The sequence below is a fragment of the Odontesthes bonariensis genome, chromosome 23, assembly GCF_027942865.1.
Source record: "Odontesthes bonariensis isolate fOdoBon6 chromosome 23, fOdoBon6.hap1, whole genome shotgun sequence".
Classification (NCBI taxonomy): domain Eukaryota; kingdom Metazoa; phylum Chordata; class Actinopteri; order Atheriniformes; family Atherinopsidae; genus Odontesthes; species Odontesthes bonariensis.
This window is the reverse complement of record NC_134528.1, coordinates 8,929,867-8,948,232: the sequence shown is the minus strand read 5'-3', so window position 1 is coordinate 8,948,232 and position 18,366 is coordinate 8,929,867. Positions and strand designations below refer to the sequence as shown.

General features: G+C 39.7%; 1 protein-coding gene across 1 annotated transcript; it reads right to left on the bottom strand.

Moving 5' to 3' along the window:
- Positions 1-2,041: 2,041 nt before the first annotated feature.
- Positions 2,042-17,825, bottom strand: ttll6 (tubulin tyrosine ligase-like family, member 6). Its single transcript, XM_075457491.1, is given in 19 exon segments — positions 2,042-2,546; positions 2,549-2,769; positions 3,193-3,349; positions 3,923-4,021; positions 4,123-4,380; positions 4,681-4,843; positions 7,693-7,881; positions 7,992-8,170; positions 9,119-9,344; positions 9,435-9,520; positions 10,889-11,032; positions 11,121-11,277; positions 11,367-11,497; positions 11,877-11,995; positions 12,565-12,600; positions 12,798-12,952; positions 14,853-14,927; positions 15,012-15,037; positions 17,736-17,825. Coding segments are annotated over 16 exon segments (2,394 nt in total). The 5' UTR covers position 12,952; positions 14,853-14,927; positions 15,012-15,037; positions 17,736-17,825; the 3' UTR covers positions 2,042-2,471.
- Positions 17,826-18,366: the final 541 nt, after the last annotated feature.

Below are 18,366 nucleotides of genomic sequence, written 5' to 3'. Positions count from 1 at the left end.
TAATCCCTTCATCCTGGAGTGGGGTGATTCCTCATTTTCACGGACACACAGACACACATGTGCAGCAACAGTAACATGGCGCTGGGGCGTCGCGCGGTGTCTCCATCACCCACTCCCGGAAAATTAGACCCACTTACAGCAGCCAGCTTCTCAAAACAACACTCCACACGCGTGTTGCTAATACGAAAGGCCGAGAAAAAGCTTGTGTTACAACTGTTAAGTGAACGAGCGGTGGAAAACAGCAGCTGCAATATAACCTCATGGGAAATAAGTTCCCATTGCTGCTGTCCACATGACCGCCAGCAGCCAATCCTGGAGCTCGGCGAGTCGTAAACTTCCAAGGCAAAGTTGTAAATTTTCATAAACCGCAGAGGTTTTTAGTGTTTTACACGAGGTTTCTATTCGCCATCTTTATTTTCACCGAGCCCCGAAATGTTTGGATTTGGATTTGATGGTGGATGAAAGCGGAAGCAGGTGAAAATGTGAGGACATTAATCAGGATGGATATTTGGTTCCGTTCCGCCGCCAAAGGTTCGTTCACCTTCTGCTCTCTCATCACGACTGTAGTTGTTATGGATTTATCTAAAAAAACTTAGTTTGATAATCTTTGCCTCCAGCGCACCTGAAGCTGCTCGTTTTTAAATCTCTCTCAGATGGAGTAAAAATAATCCTGAGGCTCAAGCGCGCGTGATTGAAGCTCTTTTTGTTATAATAATTTGACTTCAAGGTGTGAGGATATTTGAATAAAACATTATTATTATCATCATCTCTGAAAATGAAGAATTCATTGGCCATTGCAGATCGTTTTGGCCAAAAATGGATAAAGTGTTAAGCTGATTTCCTTCCTCAGGGAGATTTTAGGGTCACAGAAACTTCCAACATCCAACTTTTCTATGAGGATTATCATCAGGACAACCTCCACCTTCTTCGTTCCGCCTAAAATCAATTATTAAAAAACTTATTTCCCCTCCTTAATATGGTTTCTTTCACGTCCCATTTCCGTTTTTCTTTAATTAAAATTGATCTTTTCAGGTGGTATTGCTGGTGTTTTCCATCGCCAAAGAGGATTTCCGACATTTATAGATGCAATAAAACCATAAATTCCCGAAATTCAACACCAGCCCTCACGGCTTTTGGTTTGCTTTTTCCCCAGAGACCAAAATCCGGAAGAAAGTGACGCCGTTTCGTTCACATTAAATTAGAAATGTAAACTAAGTCCTTTTGGTTAAAACTGATTTAATCTAATCCAAAAAAAAAAAAAAAACAACAAAAAAACTCGCAGTTAAGGGGAATTTCTCCCATTCTGGGACACGTTTTATGTTTTAAAAGCAAACTTATGACCAAGTTTAACGGGTCTGAAACAGTATTTTTCCTCTGCGGGCCTGAGTTAAAGAGGCCTGAAAACTTTCTGAGTTTTTTAAGGATCCGACGCATGAAAATACATTTAAAACACAGCTTTGGTTTCTTTTATTATCGCTCAAGATACTAAATTACATATAATATGTCAGGATAAAACAAACGAACCCGTAATTTCCTCATATTTTAAAGTCTTGAAGAATAATTTCTGAGCTAGAAAAAAAAAAACAAAAAAAAACAGCAAAAAGCTCTTAGACTATTTATCCCAGCAGCCGGAACCACAATCCTGTGTTGTTGTGGATGGTTTCCTCTAAAATGTTTGATAGGTTTCGTGTTTGTTTTCTTTCTTAATTTCCCTCCCACTTCTTTCTTTAGTCTGCGAGCAGAAGCGAATAAACCGGATGCCGTCGCATTGTGAAACTTTATGGCCTCTGAGCTCAAACCGAAAAGCTTCGGTGAAACACAGAGGCGCTTCCTTTCAAACAAACAATTAAAATGATGGAAATGGTAGAAAATATGGTCTTAACCATAAAGAAATACATTTGAACCCATGTTCACCATCTTGTTGTAGAACAGTAAACACACATTTTATTGATCTCCATCGCAGAGAAAGTTATTTTCTATGACTGAACTTACAAATTTCCTTGAGATAAAAAGCAGTAACCTTTTATTTCTTATGTCCCTGCTGGATTTTTTTTATTTATTGATAATTAACACTTTAATGGTCATTGAACACAGTCAGATTTAGTCCCATCCAGCCAGTTAAAGGTTCTGATTTTTCTCGGCTGACATACCCACAGACTTGGATCTTGTTTTTGTTTTGGCACTGCATGTGAGGTCTGTTGGAGGAGATTCTTCTTCTGAACACGTTATTTGAGGACACAGTAGAAAACTTAAAAAGCAGCTATGATATGGGTTTTTCCCCCCGTGCTGCAGGTCATTTAGTGCCCAGCGGTATAAACTGCAGGTGTGAAGATATAAAATCCATTACAAATATGAGACATTCTTCATAGGCACAGTGTGTTTTACTGCATTTTCACAGTTAAATTCTGCTCTACCTCCGCCTCTCCTCAGGTGCTGTGTGTCTAAACAAATCCTGCAGCAGGTCTGGACTCTCAGTTCCTGCTCAGCGGGCCCTCGGGGGTCAGTGATCCTGCTCCTCGGTGGCCTTTGCCGCGCTGGGGGGCTTCAGGCGGGGGGAGTTGCGGACGATGTGAGAGAAGCCAGGCCTCCTGAGCAGCGGGGCGCGCGTGGAGATGACGAGCAGGCTCTGCAGGTCTGCGGGGTCGTGGGGCATGTAGCCGTGCGGGCCCCCTTTATGGACGTGGTTTATGGCGGGGATGCTGGGACGGGACCTGGTCTCCATGTAGGAGCCGCTTCTGCTGTCCTGCCTGACAACATGAGAGCCACTGGCTAAAAAGAGAAGGAGAAAACCTGAGAAACCTGAAGAGAAACCTGGGAGGAATGTCAACGGAGAGGAGAAGAAAACAACAAAGATCCGGTGTTTTTGTGTTGTTTTTAATCCTGTGTTTAATAGAAACCTCAGTTTAGGTGGCGATGGACACAGTAAATAGGAGTTTGAATATTCAACAAGTCAAACATTGAGTGTAAAATCTCGTTTTTCTACATTTACGAGTGTGTGCTTGTATTTTTTTTTATTTTATTTGTTGCGGCTCTATTTATTTCTGGAATAGCTGCACACAGGAAGGAACACAAGGCCTGATAATGTTCTTTATTAAAAATAAAAACAAAAGCAGTCACATCCAGAGACGTGCATCACCTCTGATGGGCTCAGACAGTCAAGTCGCAGCATTTACAGCGAGCAGATGCGTTTACCTGGCCAGGGAACTCGCTGGGCGCTGATGGTCCTGCGTATTTCTGCCGGTCTGTTGAGGCACGCGGGCTCTAACTGCCGGCAGGCGGACTCGTTCGGGCTCCTCTGGTGGATCGGTTGCCTGAGCAAACTCCTCCGAGTCATGAGGGAGTGGAGGTGCTGCAAACAAGACGGTGAAATTAATTGTGTGTCATAATGATTATTCAGCAAATTATAATTAAATGAAACAGCTGAACTCATTCATTTAACTGTTGAATCTCCCAAATGAAAAAAACAACATGTCATTTTTACAACTTTAAGGCTAAAACTATCAAACTCTCTGTGTTTGACTAACTGAGCTACAACATTTTACTCATTAAAGGATTTTAGATACGACTGCAGGAAAAAACAATCTGCTTCAGGCTGCTCAAATGCTCAGGAATGGTAGTTTTTCTCTATTTATTAATTCATTTATTTGTTCAATATTTAATTTATGTCACAACTATATCATAATTTGGGATTAAAATGATTGTGTTTGGAAAATGTAAAATTTTAATTAAATTGTAAAAACATGGATTAATAATTAAAGTAGCAATAGCAGGTTATATTTGAGGTAACAGACACTAAAGATGAATATTGATTAATTATTCTGGGGTAATGCAGCTTAAAAAGAATAATTTCCCCAAACTAAAGCACATTTTATACAACAAAATAGTGCATTATTTCAGCAGGGCTGGATGTGTTTTTGGTTACCTGCAGTGAGACCTGAGAGCAGGGCTGCTGCTGCTGCTGCTGCTGCTGCTGCTGCTGCTGCTGCTTTGTCCTCTGAGAAAACAGGGTCAAAGCTTCCAACTGAAATAAACAAATGTACAAAGGTAACACGTCAGAAACTGTTTATTGTTCATTTTACATGAACTAAGCAGGGTGTTGCAGCATCTGCAGCCAGTGCTTACCTTCTGCTCTGGTCTCTGATGATCCTGCTGGTGTCTGCAGGCTTCAGGAACATCCTGCAGGGCTCCACCTCCCTCCGTCTGGCCCTGAAGCAGCTGGTGGATCTGGTCCACCACCCCCAGGTCCTCCAGTAGTTTCTTCCTCTGGAGCAGTCCGTCGACTCGCTCCTGATCCTCCATGTCAGCCTCCTCCCCCTCCTGCTGCTCCTCCTCTCGGACTTCTGCAGATTCTGGATCCACAGACGAGCCGGAGAGAGGGGACTGCGGATAAACGCAGACAGTTTTCATTTTTATTGCCTCACTGTGTTTGTAGCATTTATGACACATGAACAGTTACTGTCACCAAACGAGCTCGATGTCACCGTTAGTTTTTCCCGCCATGACAGTAAAAGATACGTTAATATGAATACATCCAATGAAACTTATCTGCGGGGATATTATTCTGTTTAATTCAAATTTGGTATGTGTGCATCGACTCTGAGGGGTCAGCCAGAAGATGAACAATACATCTGGGGATGAAGCTGTGAGACTCCCTCCTGTGGCTTCATGAGGACACTGCACCTGAACAACAACACGGTAAGAAAGCCTCTCTGGCTGCAGGTTGCAGGGCGGCTGTGGTTTGACCTTCTCCCCCGCTGTCTCGCCCTGCAACTCTCTCCTCCGGCCTCCCTTCTGGTCCCGCTCCTTCTGCTCCTGCTTCAGACGCAGCTCCTGCAGCTGTTGCCTGGAAACACCAACAAACTTTAGCACCTCTCTGTGATATTAGTTCATCTACAACTATGTTAATCTCTTAAATAAGTAAGAATTTTTTTAAACTATTTACAATCTAATGTGTTATATCTTATGAAAGGATTTCTGAATAAAAACAAAAACCTCCTGTAAACAATCACAAATACATTATAGATGCTCTGAAGTATTTAGAAATGATCAAACAGAACAGTCTGTAGCTTAAAATGAAGCTGGCTGCTGCACGAGATCAAACACAGGAGGGCGTTCTTGGTGATTTCTTGATTGTTCTGATAAAATATTTCCTCATCAGACAGCATTTCATCAAACTGGAGTCTAAAGCTTTTGGGTTTTCTCAAAATTAAGTTGTAAGATGGTATTTCACAGCAGGCTTACTGGCTTCTAATCTAATAACATGAGAATTACAGGCTCACACAGCTGAGCGTCATCAGTCAGAGGAAATCATTTCCACGACTGCCTTTAATTTGGAGGCAAGATTACACGCCATCGAATGATGTTTTACCATTTAATTAAATCATAGAATTAATTCAGTGATCATTCTCACCAAAATCTTTTTTTTTTTTTTTGACAAATCTAAAGCACCATCTGCACTTCCATTTTAGTCTTATAGCTTAAAAACCCTCTACACATGTTTTAGAGATATAAAAACTGTGCATTTCTCCCTGAATAAGAAATATTGATTAAAAAAAAGCTCTAAATAAGCTGTAATAAATGTTTTCTCCAGGACTTTAGATTCGATGTTGATTCAAAGATAAAAGTCAGTTGTTAATTATTTCAAATTGAAAAAATAATCAAGGTTGTGGGTGCAAATACAATTTTTATCAACCAAGTAATTAAAAGATTCAAATTCAAAAGATTCAAAAAGCTTTATTTATCCCGAGGGAAATTGCTGAAAAAGCCGACAAAAGTCAGACAAAACCAATCAAATAATACTTTCTTTTGCTTTTTGGATATATCTGATGTACATTATCAATGTTGTCTGAGAAAAACAATCAAAAGGGAGAGGCTTATTCAATTACTACAAACATTTATTTTCATTAAATTACGTTTAATGAAGCTCTGCCAATCAGCTTATTCACTAAATCAATTAATTAATACTTTCAACACAGTTTCTTAAAATGAATCGAACCCTCCTTCACTTGTTTATAACCTTAACTTGCTGAAAAAATAAGCTTTTTGTGCTTGTTTTGTTATCATTATTCTATTCTAATTGTTTTGCCCCATTTCTATAAAGTAGCGATGGTGTGAATACAAATGTAAACGAAAACAGTATGCAATGATTTTTGAATAATTACCCTAGATATTTAAATGAAAAGACTGAATATACACAATGTTGAAAATTAGAAAAGTTATTGTTTGTTATATATAATTATATACATAATATATAATATAAAAAGTTGGGACCCACCTCAACTTTAATTTTCAAACTAACATTGTGCCCAAACATTGCCTGGTTTTGTAAATGCTCATTTTCAACTTACATAATGCTGTTAATAACACTTGTTCATTAAAAACAGGTCAGAAACTGAGTGATTAGAAAATAAAACATCCCGGGGAGGCCGAGTCTGTCAGAAGTAAAGACGCTTCGTCACTCAGAGTGGACACATAGATCAAGACTTCAAGAGTGTTTCTCTGTGAAAATTACAAAGAATCTCTGGACTTCATCAAACACGGTGCAACAGACTAAAGGATTGAGAGAAGAAGGGACAGAAGTGAGAACCAACACTGAATGATGGTGATCTTCAGGCCTTCAGGCAGCACTGTGCTGAGGCCTTCTCTGGACCCGAGCTGAGTTAAGGTGGACGGAGGAGAAGGGGAACTTGACAGATAAGGATCTGAAGGTATTTTTGGAAATAATTAGAAATTTGAGCTAAAGAGAAGGACCATCCAGCTCATTATCGCACAGTTTAAAAAAAAAAAAACACCCCTGATAGTATGGGGGGGGGGGTGCATTAATGAACACGACATGTATAACTTGCAGATGTTTGTGCTGAATGATAAAGATCCTAATTGGAGCAACACATGCTGTCTTTCAGACATCTTTTCCAGAGAAGGTCCATCTTATTTCACTCCACAGCTGAGATGAGCTCGTTACAGCTCAGTGTGGGCGGTTAATTGGACCAGACTGTATTTGCTCCTGTATACATTCGCCAGGAGGGAATTGTTTATCTCAATGACATATGTCAAATAAAATGTTCAAGACATTCTTTCTCTGAGGGAGATCATAATGGTTGCTGCATTAATATACACGTACATTTGACTTTTTTTTTGCAGAATGCCCATCTGAGTTTAGTTGAGCGTGCACATGCAGGAGTGATTTGATCCCCAAATTCTTTGTTTACGTTCATCTAAAAAGTCCGGCTTTTGGTCGGGCTAACACAATAATTCCTCCTTGTTCTAGAGTCATGTCAGTCACATTCTGTAAAACAAACCAGATGTTACACTGACCGGCCTGTAACCGCCACCCACAGAAAATTAATGGGAAAATGAGAAAAACAGGGATGGGAAATTCTGAAATGCCAGAACTGTTGAGCAGCTAGAATCAAGTAAAAATGGAAAAACCTTTAAAATCCCAACTGTTCTGCGGTGAGCATCTAGAGAACATAAAATAATTTGTCCCGTGCAGAAGCCTCTCCTCCTTTTCATGATTTTACTACTGACCTGTTTTTTTTCAAGACTTTTTCACTGTTTACTGGACAGACTCATGAGGTCTAATGTGGTGTGTGGATAAGAAAAAGATCTCTGTGTGATTCACTAGCAGCCTCTGCTCTTTACTGGACTGGACTCGGTGCTACAGCCGGTATGCTGACAGTGTGCTGCAGATACCTGGCACACTCCTCTCTGGCCTTAGACGCCGCAGTCTCCTGGAAGAGTGAGCTGCTGTGTTTGAAGTACTTGTCGTACTTCTCCCCTCCTTCTCTGGGGTAGATCCTCTTGAAGCCTCCCAGGTGTTTGGCCTCGTACTTCTCCATCTGCTCCACCGTGGCTGCCAGGCACTGACGCAGCTCCTCTGACCTGGAGGTAAAACACAAGGACAGAAATCTACAAGCTGTACGGTTGCTGCAAGCTTACGTAAATATGCGTGTGTGGCTTTGGAGGAAAAGCTTCACACGTCATAAAGCTACCTGGCCTCCCTGGAGCGGTTTTGCTGCAGCCTGTCCTTCACCCTGCGTCTCTCTTCTTTGGTGATCTTGCGACGGTCGCAGGCTCCCAGGTTAATTAGAACCAGAGTGTCGTACAGCAGCGCATCCTTCACCTCGCGGTCCAACTGCGAGTCTGTAGTAAAACTGGGGGAGTGGTTCACCTGAGCACACACAAAAAAACATAAATATACTGCTTGACTTTAACATTTTAACTCCTTAAACCCTCCAAACTTGTACTCCAGTCTGAGGACGAGGCTTTAAATTTGCATTTAAAGACCCACCTGAATTTGGATAAATAATGCGTTTGTTTTTTTTGTTTTTTTTAATTTAAATATGCACAATGATAAAACAAGAAAATACATTTATTAATACAAAGGCCAAAAGAATGTGCACGAGAGGAAAGGAAGCCCAAGGGCTTATATACCCCCCCCCCCCCCCCCCCCCCCCAAACAAAACACTAAATTAAATCAACCAATAAAAGAAAAGAAAAGGCAGAAAAGAGGAGGAGACAAGGAAAATACAGAGAGAGAGAGAGAACAAAATCACAATTTCATTTCAATTGAAATTTTGCATGGACAGAAGATACCTCACCAAACTAGACTTAAACATTTTGTAGGGGGATAAAAGCTTGAGACCTCTGTCTAGGGAGTTCCAGAGCTGGGGACCATGGAATTTAATAAAACATTTATGTCTGGAAGTTCTACAAAGAGGTAAAAGAAAGTTGTTCTGACCTCTTACTGAATATGACTGAATATATGATGATAACGAGAAGAACTTATGAAAAGTGCTTGGAATGTCTTGTTTGCAATGAATGAATTTAAACATAAACAGAGATGTTTGAAGCATATTAATAGAAAAAATTGACAAGAGTCTGAATTTGCTGAATAAAGGTGCAGATGGCGCCTGATTTGTAGAGTTTGAAGTCATTCTTAAGAATCTTTTCTGAATTAGGAGTATCTGGTTAAGGTAAGAAGAATATGAGGCACCCCAAGCAATATTACAATAAGTTAAATATGGATGAATTAAACTGTAATATAATGTCATGAGACAAGATTGATTAACTAAGGGAGTTTAAGGTTGATATCTAACTGCTGTGTCTGATCTCCCACCTCCAGCACCCAGGGTTTGAGTCGGTGATCCAGCAGCACGTCGAAGCCCAGGATCTCGAAGCAGGCGCTACCGGTGGTGTGGTTGGGGAAACACGTGTGGTAATTATGCTTGAGGATGGGGTGAGCGGAGATCAGGGTCTTTATGATGATGTCCTCAATGTCTTTCCACATCTTCTCTGTGTTGCAGCTGATGGACTCCAGGTGTTTGGTGAGGCTGGACAACTTTCTTGGGGACAGAAATCCCAACAACATTGCGACAAAATACGATAATATGTCTTTTACAACACAAAAGACATTTGGGACTGTTTTTAGTTACCGCTTGCTGCCGACATCCTCATCGCGGACAAAGTTCTCGCTGTTCTTGTTGATGGAGTAGTTGGTGAGATGCATGCACACGTCTTCCTAACATTGAAGATAAATGATGAATTTCATATACACTTTAACAAGTTTTTTTTTGTGTGTGTTATACAATTAAGAAATAATTAGATAAACAAATAAAAAGACTATCTTTGAGTTTCGGACAGGTGGTTTCAAAGTCATCAAGTTATTTTACCTTAAAGTTGCTTTTGAAGGTAAAATAACATCATTCTAATTTAAACAGTCGATATTATAAATGTTGTAAATGCTAACTTTATCCAGCTTACGTCCTTTCAGGCATTTTATTTTTAATGATCTTCCTGAAGTACTTTGAAACCATAATGAGGCAAATTATTTATTCAGTCAGCTGATTGGTCAAAAAGGGTGGCATGCTCTCCTTTTTTATCTTATGGGCTCCAAATTAGCCACCAGGCAGGAATTATGCAAATGTGTGACATGTTGCTGTGGAAAAGCGAAACAGTAAAATCATGGTCTGTAATTAGGTGTTGCAGGCAATTTAGGAGCATTGTCTTCTTTTTTGTATGGACTCCACATGCACATGTACCCATAAAACACACAGCAGTAAAGAGAAAATCCCAGAAAGGATACAATAATCTCTTTGAACACTAAATCCGGTGGAAAAAATCCAATAAAAAATCTAATCCAAACCTGGTGATGACTGTTATGAATGTACATTTTACATTTTACATTTTTTAAAAATGAGAGATTCAATCAGATTCTATGATTACCATTTTTGGTACTGCTGGAGATCATGATAAAAAGTCTTGGAGATTTTTCCAGGAATAAAAGAATTTGTCACTTTGTAAGATTGATTCTTCTTAACAGGAAGAACTCCCATCCACCGACTGCATGCTCAAACTAAAGAACTTTATATAATTTCAAGAAAGGACAGACGAGATAAACTGATTATCTGAAGATCTTTTATAGAAAGAGAGAAGCCATGAAAAATATTTATCCGAGTCAGTACTTTAAGAACAAGCAGACCCCTGTCGTATCTAAAAAAAAAAAAAAAAGAAGAAGAAGCAGACAATACATTTGTTGTTACGGAAGAGTATGTTGAGAATAAAGTAATTAGATGATGGACCAGTGGAGTTGACTTTATTCTCGACATTTCAACTTTATTCTCGACATGTGGACTTTATTCTCGACAGGCAAAATATATTTTTTTTCTTATGCCTGGCCCTAATACTCTTCCGTATGTTGTGGACTATTTTCAGGAGAGGACGAACTCAAATCCAGTGGGTAATTACTGCGATAGGTGTCTGCGTTTGTCACTGTTAATGGAGGATCGTGTCATCCAGTGGAACGGGACGATAAATACATAATTAAGATAAACTGATTGTTGTTTCTTACTGCCGGCAGCACGAGGAGTACAGATGCGATCGTTCTTACCACGTTGTTGTGTGTGGGCTCATTGTACTTTGTGGTGCAGAAGCGAGCCAGTCCCTCCTTGAACATGAATATGCTGAACGGGTCACATGACGTCACCAGCACATAGATCCGCAAGTCAAACTTGTATCCGTCAATTATGAGAGGCTAAAAAAAGGTGATAAAGTACATGTTTAAGCTTCAAGCTGCATGTTTATGTGCTGGTGTTGTACTTGCTGTTTTAACGGCGCCTTACCTTGGAGACGTAAACCTGGCAGATCATATGTTCTCCAGGTTGGATATCTTTCGTAGCTTTGGTGATGAAGATACCTTTGCCCTGGCAACCTGTATCTGGCTTGCAGATGTATGTCTTGCTTTTTTTGGCTCTGGTGTAGGCTTGGAAGTCACTGTAACTGCAAAGTACAATCAGATAAGAAGTGAGAGTTCTGAGATAAGCAGAGAGAAAAACTATATTAAACACTCAAATCAGGTTCAAACTGACTCTGCAGGTAGGCACCAAGTTCTGGGGAAGACGTTATATTCTTTGGGGAACAGTTTCAGCATGCGGTTCAAGTTTCTTGCCAGTAAGTCTTTGCGGCAGATCTCACTCATCCCTGGAAAATGGTTTATTTTCTGCAAAGAGAAGTGTGTTTAGACTGAATGAGAGGACTGTTGTGATAAAATGCCATATATTTTACATGTAAAATTGTATCCAGATTGCAGTCATCTTCAAAAAGGAGAATTAGGTGCATTGGTTACAAGCAGCTGAACAGTAACTGCACTAAATTACCCCATTACAGCAAATTACAAATTAAATGCCTGAGCTGAAAGAAATGTTGCGAGGTATAAAAACTGTGCCCTGAAAAAGTAACTATTAAAAAAGAAACACGTCCTCCCCAGTTAATCTTCTGCTGCACAAATACAATTAGGCAGCTAATTTGTAGAACTGACCTCGGTTTCAGGAATGACGGCAGTAATATGAGTGTTATTGTGGACAAACAGGCTCAAATACCTGGTAAGGCTTCATGTCCTTAACACGGTCCAGAGACACAGAGCAGTCGGTCCAAAACAGCGTCCAGTCCTCATCCTCCATCGCCTCCCTGAGGCCATATCTACGAGAAGCTCGCCGCACTGACACAAATCAAACATTAAATATCTCCTAGAAGCTCCAAATGATTTGCGATCTATTGAGGCAGCTTTCCGTTTTCATCGCTCTACATTGTGTATTTTCACAAAGAAATGAAAGAATTACAGTAAGAATTATATCCGGCTTTTAATTTGAATTTTAGTCTATTGTTTTCAAATGTTTACCAATTGCTAATTTGGATTCATGGTTTTTAATCCAGACTGGGATGATTTTATTTTTGCTCTACATTGGGAGTTATGATCTGGCTCACTGTAAGTGTTTAAATCGATCCCAGAGGTTTTGAATGGGCTTGAACTGGAGCTCCCTGCAGGCTAATTAAATTCACACATTCACACATATTCTTCATAGAGCCAACTTTGAGTTGGGAGGACAAACATTAACTGTTTCCTCACAGCTGAAAGACACATATTACCAAGTTTGACAAAAAGATTTCCCTTTTATAGAGCTAAGGAGCCTAAAACTATCCAAACACTTCATATGACATCATTTTTTATACATACAACAATTCATACACAACACAACTGAATACTAGACTTTTCAAAATCAGACTTACCACTTTCATATTTGCAGTTGGTGAGGTTGATTCCCAGTCATCTGAAAGACAAGAGACACAGACAGAAGGACAGAAATCTGCAGCATGTTCCTAAAAGTCTTCCTGTTAAAAGATGACGAGGATAAACTAAAAGTCTCCAGGACTGGATGGAGAATCAGAAGTGCTCTGAGGTTAATATCCTGCAATGGTGCGTAACTGTTGACGTGTAAGCGGAGGAGCTCCAGCAGCGAAATACCTCCTCTTGCTTTTCCTCCTCCTCTTGGTGATGGGTGGCGGCAGGCTGAGGGTGCAGGCCTCACTTTCGCTTTCATTCCCCCCTTCCTCTCCCTGTTGCTCATATACTTGTACATCATCATTTCTGCCTGGGCTGTCCACCTGTAGACCCATCCTGAGTGAGCACAAACAAAGACAAATGTCATGGTGTTTGATTTGTAAACAACTACCAAATGATACCATTCCATTCTCCGGCACTCTTTTATTTACACGGTTCTTTTTTAAAGCGACGTGTTGAGCAGCCCGACACCGAAACTCAATCAAACAGAACAAAGGACCAGCTGTAGGAGTGCGCATGGAATCATGTTTCCGTTTCCATTCCTCTCATCAGGTGAGTGCTCTGCCTGTCAGCACGTAGTCACACACTGGCATTCAAGAGGTACTGTGGCAGGACGGATACAAAGAGAGGCTAATACTACAACAACGGCAACAGGAGTTAACCCCGACAGAACCGGCAGAATAACATCAACTTCATTGTATACAGGTATAAACAAGTTAAATTTAAGACTTTTTAAGACCTTTTAATACCACTTCTAAATTAAATTTAAGACCAAACGTACGATGGAAATACGAAGTATTTCCAAGTAAACACACTGACAGTATGGTCAAATGACAAATGAGTTTAAGAACATCGGCTAAATGTGTGACTGTTACATTAAACTTATTGTTCTCGATAATATCAAGAAAGTGTGTTGATTGGAGTGTTTAAGCTAAAATATATGGCAGAATTCTTTAATTTGATCCGATGGTTAATGATTAATATGCAGAATTATGATACGACTATCCATTTAACAGCTCAAATATTCTAATTTGAACCAAACTGGTGGTCCAGCTCATCCCGCCACCGCCAAAGATTCGCTGCTAATCTAAATTGATAGGAACAGAGATACACCTCTCTTCTTTTCTAAGTGTCTGTCTGTACTCTGACCTGAGCCCTGTGGGTGGTGACTGCTGCAGCATCGTCTCAGCTGTTCACCTCCACGTCCTATCTGGTGTCTTACAGGGCAAATGGGAGGTCAAGTTAATTCCTGGTAATGATTGTGATCGAATACAGGGGGTGCTGGAAGCACTAAGGAGGAACATCCCAGGTACACAGTGGGAGGTTACGGTGCTGGGTAACAGTATTCTGATCCAGTGATCTAGATAATCCTGGCCCTCGGTGTGAGCTTTACACTGGGCTGAGACGCCCCACTGACCTCAGATTGTATTCAGTTACGGCCCCGCAAATGATTTCTCAAGGACTCTAAGTGTTGAACAACTACAGGTACAAAAATAACACCTTTATAATTGCTGTCCTCACCACACTATCAGTGGCTCCAGTGTAAATTGCTGCAAACATTATTCAGCATAGCACATGTAAACGCTCACACGCATGTGCCTTTACCGATAAATTCATTTTTTTATCTGTTTGCTTTGTTCAAATTAGCAAAGTCAGATTGTGAAACTGCTTAATTTGTCCAAAAACGCAAAGATATTCAATGTGTAATGATAAAAAAAACACCAAAATAAATAAAGCAAATCTATAAACATTTGGGAGACATCAACATCCATCAACAACCCCTAACCCTTTTTTTGAAATTGCACAATTACTACATGTTAAACTGATCAATTAACTAGTTGTTACTTGTTGTCAGTGGTGCAAAACCCTTCTTAGATTAAACTAATTCACTGAAATAAAACAGATTAGAGATAATGATTTCATAAGTAGAGGCTGCAGTATGTGCTGCTCTTGAACTGGATCTAGGATTCAGGCCTCACTGATACAGACGGGAAGGGAAATTATTGGAAATATCTCTCAGTGAAAAGAAACAACACAAACACGACAAAAAAAAAAATTATATATATATATCAAATGTGTCGTGAAAAGAATCAACAGCTCTCCAAAACAACAAAAATTATAAATGGAGCTCAGAAAATAGGTGAAAGTAGAACTGTTACATTGATCTGCATTAGTTTTAGCTCTCTTTGCTGACTGTGACGTTGATTTATCATCTTTTAAGAAGTCTTTTACTCACCTGCACTGTTAAAGCTACATTTGTGAGGACAGCGGCATTGGAAGAAGCAGCACTTGTCTCTCAGTCTCCACACATCTTTGACACAGGGATATTTATTTCAAGAATCTTTAAAGGTGCCATCACGCTCCTCGGCGGACAAACCAATGAGCAACATCTCACCTCTGGGCGCCGTCTTCTTCTTGTCTCTGAAGAAACAGAGCAGATTTGTACCATCACAAGGGTGAATTAGCTCAGATTGACTCATATAGTCAAGCAAAGGATCTGGTGACAAATTAGAAAAACCCGATACGTCATGACACGATGGAGAGAAAATGAGCAGGAGACCTCGGCAGGGGGTAAGTAGAGAGGGATAATCCCTGATATTTGTTCACTGAAATAGGAGAAGGGCTTTTCAGTGCCTCGAGTTGTTAAATGTAAATCTGTGCTGAAAAGCGCTGCAGCGATGAGAAGAGTAAGCGAAGAGGCTGGACATCTATCTTCTTGGCCAAGCTGAAATAAAGATCCTTCAGCTGAAGCCTGGCCTTCCACTGAAGACATTAAAAATAGAGCACATGCAGAAGGGGCAATGTTGGTCAAACAGCAGACAAAGAAGAGTACAAAGCAGTCAGCTGACCAAGTGTCAATTAAGACAAAAAGGACTGAATGACAATGAGGTGACAGAAAAGGACAAATCTCGTTAGCTGATCGGATTCTTCGATCAATCAATCAATCAATCAACATTAATTAATCACTAGCTGACACCTTACACCCTTCCACATTCACTCCTCTGTGTCGGGCTTTTGTTATGATGCTTTAAAGATCAGCAGCTAAGCTTCCAGCAAGGATGTTGGCTAAACTGAAGGACCAACACAGTGCGTGCTTGAGAGTATTTGATTTGTGTGCGTGTCTGTGTGAATGTCTGCAATGACGGTATATTTCTAGATTGATAATAAGGATAGTTAATATATGCTGGCAGCTTGTTTTGGTTGTAGTCATTAAAAGGATTAAAACTGACAGATGATGATGCTTTGGTTGGTGTATCTTTGCTTTAATTTTCCATCTCTTTGAGAAAGATTTGGACTGTATCAGTTGCTAGTCACGCGAAATGTGATTTTATTCAGTTCATGTCTCTTTGCAGTTATTGTGCATTAATTTCTGTTCATTTTGCATCTCTTAGTTAGTTGGTTGCATCTCTTTGTGGATGATTGTCATCTTTTTACAGTCATTTAGTGGCAGATTTGTCACCTAATGGTATTTCTATTTCTTTTGCGGTTCTTTTATGTCTCTGTGGCTGATTCATGCCTCTCTATAGTAATTTTACATTTATGTTATTATTATGTGCTTCTGTTTGGTTGATCCTGTGTCCTTGTATGAATTGCAGGTCATGTTATATGTCTTTGCAGTGCTATTACCTTTCTTTTGTATCTCTTTTTTTGTTGATTCTGCCTTTATGTGTACATTTTCTATATAACTGTATTAAATTTGCAGCTCTTCTTGAATCATTCCTTGTCTTTTCTGTCATATAGCATATCTTATTCTTAATTTCTATCATTTTGTGGTCATTTTAATTGATTAATTTGTTTCTCTGTAGTAATTTTACATTTACTTATGCTCATAATGATTCTTTTTAAATGAACATTTCTCTTTATTAGTCTATTTGTATCATTTTCTGATCATCTTTACATCTCACTGTGGTCCTTTTATTTTACCTTTACTGTTGATTCATGTATAATTAAATGTGTGTGTGTACAATTTGTGTTTTAATTGTCATTGTTCATGTAGCTGGTTTGTATCTACTATTTTTCCAATCTCTGTGGTTGTCTTTCAGTCTGCAACCTCCCCTCTGACAAATCCTTTTTTTGATTTTTGTTTGTTTACAGGTGGACTACGGATATTAAACACTGACACTTTAATAATATCATACATTTTGGCCAAGTTAAATATACTTTGTAGCTTTTTCAATGTTGTTGCTCACAATCCAATGCACCGTGAACACATCACAATCTTTTATCATAAACATGGCATTTGTCACACTTATATAACCGTTGCTCAGCAGAAAATATATGTATCAAATATAAATATTAAGTGCAAACTGGGTGGTCAGCCAGCATGTCCATGTGGGGCCCATAAGGGTTAAATTTGGGTTGCAGATAAAGGTCCCAAGTGGGTTTGTCCGCAGTTTCCACGGTGGCTTCACCTGTGTTTGCCCATATGGGTTTCAAGTTGCTGTGTGGCTTTGGTTGGACTTTGCATTTAGCCAATTTAAATGCGAACATTCTTTTACTTTGTGTGATGTGTTTATCTGTATTGCCTTTGGAATAATTTAAGGCTTAGGGTAACCCTAACCCCTAACCCCTCAAGTTGCACTTTGAAACCCATATGGGCAAACACAGGTGAGGCCACCATGGAAACTGCGAACAAACCCACGTGGGAACCTTATCTGCAGCCCAAATTTAAACCTGATTGGCCCCACATGGACATGCTGGCTGGAAGTGAAATCGGACATACATTTATTAATTATGTAATTCATATCTATACATTTAATTGTCTGGTGTCTAGCTCTGTTCGGGCTACTAGCCGCGATTATTTCATGTTTACGTGATACAGAAAAATCCGGCAGTTACTGAGAAACATTTATGAGTTTTTTCACGGGAGCCATCGATTAAAAAACTGCTCTCAGTTGTATTTGTACATTAGTGTGTCCAAAAGCGACGCAGTTTGAGTGTTTAAGTTAACAGAGCAAACAACATACTTCCAACCGCTCAGCCTATATGTGCTGCGCTGTTACTATGGTAACAGAATGCCGACCTCTCCCAGCTAGAGCAGTTTTACGCTAACGACCGTTAGCAACTGATCTTAAACGCGAACTTTAAACAATGTAAAGGGTCAAAAACAGGACATTACCGTTGAAAAAGTGTGTGCTCTCGTTGCCGCTGAGTAACCGAGCTGATTTATTTTTCTAACCCTGTAAGTTGTTTCGCTTTGATGTTGGCTGGGCGGACAGTAGCGCTGCAACCCACAAACGTAAACATGAATGAACTTTACAGGACACACACACACACACACACGCGCGCGCGCGCGCGCGCGCATCTCTGCAGTGTCCTAAGACTGTAACCAATCACAAGCCGAGGATGTTAGAGGTCTCAACTCTGATTGGTTGTTGGCTCATCGATGAGAAAATATGCATCAGTAGCCATACCTTTCAGTCGAGCTGTTTTGCATTGATTAATTTAATAGAATTGAAAAACATCTCACATATTTTGTTCAGCTTTTCACATTTTGCAAAGATAGTTGCGCTTGAATAATGTTGATTATTGTGTCATATTATTACAGCTTTGAGAGCAAAAATTTTTTAGCAAACAACCAGAATAAATGTTTTTTTTTGTTACATCCTATGTGCCATATTTCTTCACTCCTTTCCCTTGATTTGCTTCAATCACAAGTGCCTAACTTTCACATTTACTTTTTACTTATGCAAATGCATTTACATATTTATGTATACAAAGCATTCTAGCTGTAAAAACTAGTTAAATCA